This window comes from Chenopodium album, chromosome 14, assembly GCF_948465745.1.
Source record: "Chenopodium album chromosome 14, dcCheAlbu1.1, whole genome shotgun sequence".
Lineage (NCBI taxonomy): Eukaryota > Viridiplantae > Streptophyta > Magnoliopsida > Caryophyllales > Amaranthaceae > Chenopodium > Chenopodium album.
In genome coordinates this window covers 32,346,086-32,353,234 of record NC_137847.1, presented here as the reverse complement: position 1 = coordinate 32,353,234, position 7,149 = coordinate 32,346,086, and the positions used below count along the sequence as shown (strand labels likewise).

General features: G+C 42.7%; 1 protein-coding gene across 1 annotated transcript; it reads left to right on the top strand.

Annotated features, from left to right (window-relative positions):
* The first annotated feature begins 3,964 nt into the window (after positions 1-3,964).
* On the top strand, positions 3,965-4,321 carry LOC145577974 (uncharacterized). Its single transcript, XM_081635387.1, has one exon. The coding sequence runs from the start codon at positions 3,965-3,967 to the stop codon at positions 4,319-4,321; it is 357 nt and encodes a 118-aa protein (XP_081491513.1).
* Positions 4,322-7,149: the final 2,828 nt, after the last annotated feature.

Sequence of the window (7,149 nt, the reverse complement as noted above, 5' to 3'; positions counted from 1 at the left end):
CTAGGAGAAAGGAAGAGGACAGGTCTGGCCATGACCGCAGAAGGGGCCTCAGAGGCCCAGCTAAGGGCAGAATTCGAGACAGTAAGCCAGAGGGCAGGGTGTATGTAATCAATGGCGGACCAGTACATGGTGGAACTGTGAATAGAGCAAGGGCTGACTTGCGAGCAATGATCCACCAGATAAATTACAATGAGAAGAGCAGATAGCCGCCACTTCCCCCGTAGCCACAATCTACATTTGATGAGTATGACCAGAAAGGCATAATCTACCCTCACGACGACCCTTTGGTAGTGACAATGAGATTTGCAAACTTGGAGGTAGACAAAGTACTAATAGATGATGGTAGCTCAACCGACATCATATACATTAGTGCGTTCAAAGAGTTAAAGCTAGATAAAAACGACCTCAAAAAGGTGAGCTATGAAGTCACCAGGTTCAACAGGTCCGGACTGATTCCTGAGGGCATAATCGAGCTTTCAGTCCTAGTCGGAGAGAGGTCAAGACGACGTGATGTTTGAGATGAATTCTTAGTAATAGACTCCCCATCACCCTACAATGTGATCATGAGAAGACCGCTTATTGATAAAATAGGCGAAGTGGTATCCACCTATCACCTTGCTATGGCATACATAACCAATGATGGGCGATCAGCAAAGCTCAGGGGAAGCCAAAAGACAGCCCAACAATGCTATATTACAGCCCTGAAGTAGCCAGCTAGGATCAGGCAACAGCCAGCCTTAGAGCCAAGGTCTAGTGAGCATGCTGAAAGGAAATCAAGAAAAAGGAATCGAGAAGAGTACCATAAGTAAAATGATAAGCAGAAGTTAGGAATGGAAAACTTTGAGCCCACAAAGTAGGAGGCAGCCAGGCCACTGCCCATTGGGGAGCATATAATTGTTGAGCTTATAGAGGGCGACAACTCTAAAATGGTAAAAATTAGGAAAGATATTGACCCTGGAGTGGGAGTACACCTCATACAGCTGCTTGACGAGAAGACTAGGTCGTTGACTAATCCTCCCTTGGTCAAACTAAATTTATAAACACTTAACAAACCTAAATACAAGTATAGAGGCAAGTCAAGGGTCGAACGTAAAGGAACGGTAATGTTCAAATGCTTTCAATCAATGCCTAAGCTAGGTATTCTAAGGATAAAAGGTAAACACTAACCAACTAACAAAACAAACAACCAAGAAAATAAAGCTCTAGGGAATGGGGATCAACAAGTAATCATGACAATTGCAACAACTTGGGAAGATCATGCAAATCAAAGGTTGCGAAGACTAATGGTAAGAGCAATCAAAAGAGCTCAATAAGCTATCTCCTAGAGGTCTAACTAGCGCGAACTACGAGAGACTCTAACTAGGAACGTCACTAACCAAGCTCAATCGACAATTGCAATTCCTAAATCAATGGTCTGTATCATTAGAAATTACAATGCAATCTAGCATAGTTCTCAAGGCCTGTCGAGTCACACACATGCACAATTTCCATTAATCACTTTAATCTCAACAATCAATCAATACAATTCCCAAATTAAGCACAATCAATCAATCATACAAGTTTCACCCAATCCCTAGCCAAACAACTACCCTAAAATCATCATCTAATCAACTAACAACTAAGGAAATCAAGAATCAACAATATATCAAGAACAACTACACTAATCAAGCATCAAACATCAAACATCAAAATCAATCTAAACAAACATGAATATTAAACAAAGCAATAAAATGAGATAGACTTAGAATGCTCATTGATAATAGAGAAGATCTTCAACACAATTGTCACCATTGGATCTTCAATCTCTCAATCACCATTGAAATTCCTCACTTTATATCTCTAAATCTACTCCGAAACTAACCCTAAAACTAGAGAGAGAAGCTCTCAACTAAGCTAAGAATATGATAAAAAATATGTCTAGAATTCCCTCTCCAAAAATAGAAGAAAAATCTATATATAGCAAAACTAACAAAGAGAAGTTAGATCAATCGTCCAAAATAGACCCGTACAGGCGCGACCTTCTTCAAGAGGATGCGCGGCCGCGGAAAAATGTGTACGGAACAGGGGGAGCAACAAACGCGGCTGCGCGGCCTGGTGGCACGGGCCTCCTTCTGCTTCATCTTGACGCTCCTCGTGCGTTCCACTTGGTGTGCTTGATGAACACGAAGCATGGAAGATCCTAAAACACCATGACGGTGGGTTCAACACTAGAATTGGTGCCCCCACGGCTTGAATGCACGGCCTAAGGTTACTTAGAACTTGCACATCTCCAAACTTGAGCTTCAAATGGAAGACATTAGGCATCCTAATCAATGCAAAACTCGGGAAGAAGTCTCGGGAATCCTTGGACAACGATCTTAACCTGAAAATGCAAGAAAACAAACAAATAAAAGGGATAAAGAAAAAATAAACCAAGAAATGCATGAAAATGGAAAATCAACTAAGGAAGGAGCAAACTAAATAAATAAAGAGAAAAACTAAGGAAAAAGGAATGAAAAGAGCTATAAAAGCAATCTAAAATCACCCTAAAAGAGAACAAATGAGTGCCATAAATGACACTCATCACTGCTCAGAGCGAATAAGGACATTTTCGCATTTTCAGCAGACGAGATGCCAGGAATTGACCCCGCAGTTGTGGTTCACAGGCTGAATGTGAGAGAAGACATCAAGCGAGCTAGTAAAAAAAAATGAAGCTTCTCCACGGAGAAGAATCAGGCAATCCAGGAAAGGTGGACAAGCTCCTAGAAGCTGGATTCATAGAACCTTTTGATTATCCAAAGTGGTTAGCCAACGTGGTCATGGTAAAAAAGCAAATAGCAAGTGGAGGATGTGTGTTGATTTCACAGATCTCAATAAAACATGTCCAAAAGACTGCTACCCACTGCCACGGATCGATTAGGTGGTAGACTCAACCAGCGCTCACGCCTTGCTAAGCTTCATGGATGCCTTCTCAAGGTATCACCAGATCAGCCTGCACAAGCCAAACAGAAGGAAGACCGCGTTTATCATTGAAGGGGGAGAGTACAATTACATAGCTATGCCTTTCGGGCTAAAGAACGAGGGGATTACTTTTCAGAAGACAATGGATAGAGTATTCATGCACCAAAAGGGAAGAAATGTTAAAGTGTACGTTGATGACTCAATTGTCAAGAGCGTCACGCAAGCAGCGCATGTCATGGACTTAGAAGAAACATTTGCCACGCTAAACAAGTACAATATCAAGCTCAACCCAAATAAATGCGTTTTCGAGGTGAGCTCTGGGAAGTTCCTAGGTTTCCAAGTTAGTGAAAGGGGAATCGATGCTAACCTAGAGAAAGTGGAGGTAGTCCTAAGCCTCCCAAAGCCAAAGTGCACTAAAGATATCAAGTGGCTGACAGGAAGAATGGCGGCGCTAACTCGGTTCATCAGCAAGTCAGCTGACAAAGCCCTACCATTCTACCAGCTGCTGAAAGGAAACAAAGAATTTTAAGTGGGGTAAAGCAGAAAAAGAAGCTTTTGAGGGGATCAAGGAGCATCTGACCAAGCTCCCAACCATGATCAGCCCGAAGCTGAGTGAAAAGCTATAGCTATAAATCTCCTCCTCAATACAGACAATCGCGTCAGTTCTCCTGGTTAAAAAGAAAGAAACAGCGAAAACCAGTGTACTTTGTAGCCATGTGTTGACAGAGGCTAGGTAGAGATACCCATTGGTAGAAAACTTGGCCTTCGCAGTGGTCACAACAGCAAGAAAGTTGAAACCCTATTTTGACGCGCACACAATTCAAATCCTTACAAATCATCCGCTGGAGAAGGCCCTACAGAAAATGGATGCTCAGGCAGGCTCCTATAGTGGGCGATAGAGCTCTCTGAATATGAGTTCGAGGTCAAGCCTAGGGCAGCTATCAAAGCTCAAGCCTTAGTAGACTTCATAGTGGAAGCTTCTTACGAAGGAAAAGAGGATAAAGTTAGAGTTTGGAAGGTGGCAATGGAAGGATCTTCAGCACAAACAGGAAGCAGAGCAGTAATAATAATAACATCGCCAAAGGGCAATGTATTTGAGTATGCAACTAAGTTCAAGTTCAAGGCATCGAACAATGAGGTAGAATATGAAGCAACTCTAGCAGGCTTGAGAATGAGTATTGCAGTAGGAGCCAGAAAAGTGCACGTGCAGACTGACTCCCAACTGGTAGCCAGCCAGCTGAATGGGGAGTATGAGGCTAGAGTGCCTACAATGCTAAAGTACACAACCAAGGTGAAAGAGCTGGTGGCTCAGCTAATGCATTTTCATATAGATTTGGTCCCAGAGCGGAAAATTCCCAAGCTGATGAACTATCAAAGCTAGCCAGCTCCACCCTGCAAAAACCTCACAATGACAGTCACGGTGGAAGTCCTAGAAGAAAGCAGCATTGTAGAAAGCAAGCAGGTGAATTGCACCAGGAAGCAGCGAGAATGGTTCACAGACATACTAACCTATAAGATACATGGCTTGCTGCCGGATAACGAGGCACAAGCTAAGAAAGTAGAAAAGGACGCCAACTGGTAAGTGGTGATGAACGGGGAGCTCAACTAAAAGGGCTTCTCCAAGCCATTGTTGAGGTGTATTCCAGAGTGGGAATAGGAAAAAATCATGGAAGAAGCACACTTAGGAATCTGTGCCAACCACATTGGCGGAAAAGCCCTAGGAGTTGAAGTGCTAAGAAGAGGAGCATACTGGCCAACCCTGACACAGGATGCCTTAGCATACGTCATAAGGTGTGAAAAAGTGCCAAAAGTACGCTCCAGTTATAAATCAGCTAGCAAACGATTTGAACCTAACTCTCAGCCTGATCCCGTTTGCTTAGTAGGGAATGGACATATTAGGACCTTTCACCACTAGGTCAGCAGGCAGAAAATATCTCATAGTGGCAGTGGACTATTTCAGCAAGTGGATCGAAGCTAAGCCCACCAAGTACATAATGGCAGTCCAAGTAAGAACGTTTATATGGAAGAACATAATAACAAGATTTAGGGTGCCACAGTGCATAGTCTTTAACCATGGTGCTAATTTGACTTTGACACCATCAAGGACTACTTGGAAGAGATGGGCACCAAGTATGAAAGTGCCTCAGTCTGCCACCTGCAGAGCAACAGCCAAGCAGAAGCAGCAAACAAGCTGATACTAACATCCTTGCAAAGGAAATTGGAAGAACATAAAGGCCTATGGGCTGCTCTAGTCCCTGAGGTATTATGGAAAACAGAACAAAAGAGAAGGAGTCTACAGGCAAAAGTCCTTTCACCTTGGGTTATGGGGCAGATGTAGTAGTTTCGGTGGAGGTACAAATCCCCAGCCTGAGAATCATACACTATGAGCAGCAAGGAAACTAGAAGCGCCTGGTGGAGGAGCTGGACTTCCTGCCAGAGATGCAGCTAAAAGCAGCTCTTAAGCTAGAAGCCCAAAAAAGCAGAATCTCGAAGGCTTTCAATAAAAGAGTCAAGCATCGAGAACTACTGCTTGGGGACTTAGTTCTTAGAAGAACATCAGCAGTAGGGAGGGGAACCAGCATGGAAAGCTGCAGCCAACTGGAAAGGCCCTTTCATCATCCATGAGCTATTAGGGCCAGGTGCTTTCCTCCTTACAGATCAAGAAGGTCAGGTCTTAGTTTTAATGCAGATGTGTTAAAGAAATATTTTGTTTAAAAAGGCAAATGGCTAAGTAGAAATCGAAAAACTTTGTTTAAATTACGAGAGAACTTTGTTTAAGATTATGTTTTGTTAATCAAGGCAATTTAAGTGAATTCAATGAAATATGACCCTCTACGTGAGGAGTATACCATATGAGCTTGTCTAAGCAGGTTTATCTGTTGAGTTATGGTTTACACTAACATGCAGAAAATGACATACAAACATTAAGGCAGAAAGCATCACAATAAGATGCAACAACACGACATCAGGCAAAGGAGATCACACTTCCCTAAGTCTAACTTACCTGCTCAAAGTAAAATAGGGTACCACCTTGGGGACGCCCAAGGGGGAGGCCTAGCACTTTCAACTTGTGCAGGGAAAAGTGAACGAGAAACAAAGGAGCAGGCTGAGCGGGCATCACCAAGGCTCTCTTGGTCCCACCCAGCTCACCTCTTTTGTGGGGGGGGGGAGGAGATAGACCAGCAATAAGCTCTTACAAAAGATAAGTAAGATGTAAAAATGATAAGTTGCAGCAGAACAAGTTGAATGACATAAATAAGTCGCAGCAAAATAAGCTGAACGACATAGAAACAAGTCGTTGTCAAAAAAGTTAAACGACATAAATAAGTCACAACAAAACAGGCTGAACAACACACAAACAAGTTATTGCCAAGCAAGCTAAATTGCATGCAAGGAAGTCTCTACAAAAACTAAGTAGATGACATAACGCATAAACCTTCATCATAAACAAGATGAATGGCATAAAATTTAACAAGTTCCTACCAAGCGCAATAGAAGGCAAAGAAATAAGAAGGCCCTATACAGCCAAGTCAGGGAGCAAAGTCAAAGAAGTAGTTAGAATAAAAGCAACAGGAAAGCCCAACCTACGAGGCTTCACCTAATACAACAAAGGGGCTGCTGAGTTAAGGTTTAGGTACCACTGTACCATGGCTCAACAAACAAGCATACTGGCAGCAAGATAAGCAATAAACGAAATAACAGAGAAATTATCAAATGCATATACTAACAAGCTGAACCATTGCCCACCAAGGCAGAGTAAACATTCAGCAAGAAAGTTACAACATTCACAAAGCTGAACCCCCATCCACTAGGATGAGGAAACATTCAGCAAAATAGTTAGAAAAACACAGAATTCAAGTTAAGCTGGACAAGCCCAGCAGTTATAAAATAAAATGTTATGGGAAAGCACACAGAAAATACAATCTTTGGCGGCTATACACCCCAAAGATAATTACAAAAGCTACCTAGTGACAACAGACCTAGGTGAGGGAAATTCCGATGAACCGCTGGAAGAAGGTGAAGACAGCTGCCAAAAACTTTATTGCTCATTAGCCAGAGTCACCACTCCAATGGCAACCACAATGTTAGTGCATAAAGGTACCTCAGCACAGCACGGTTGGGAACTTTGCAGTTTGCAACACGAGAATGATCTTCACACAGATAAAAAAGGCCAGCTTCCCCAGCAGCCTCAACCTTAGCCCAAAAGGC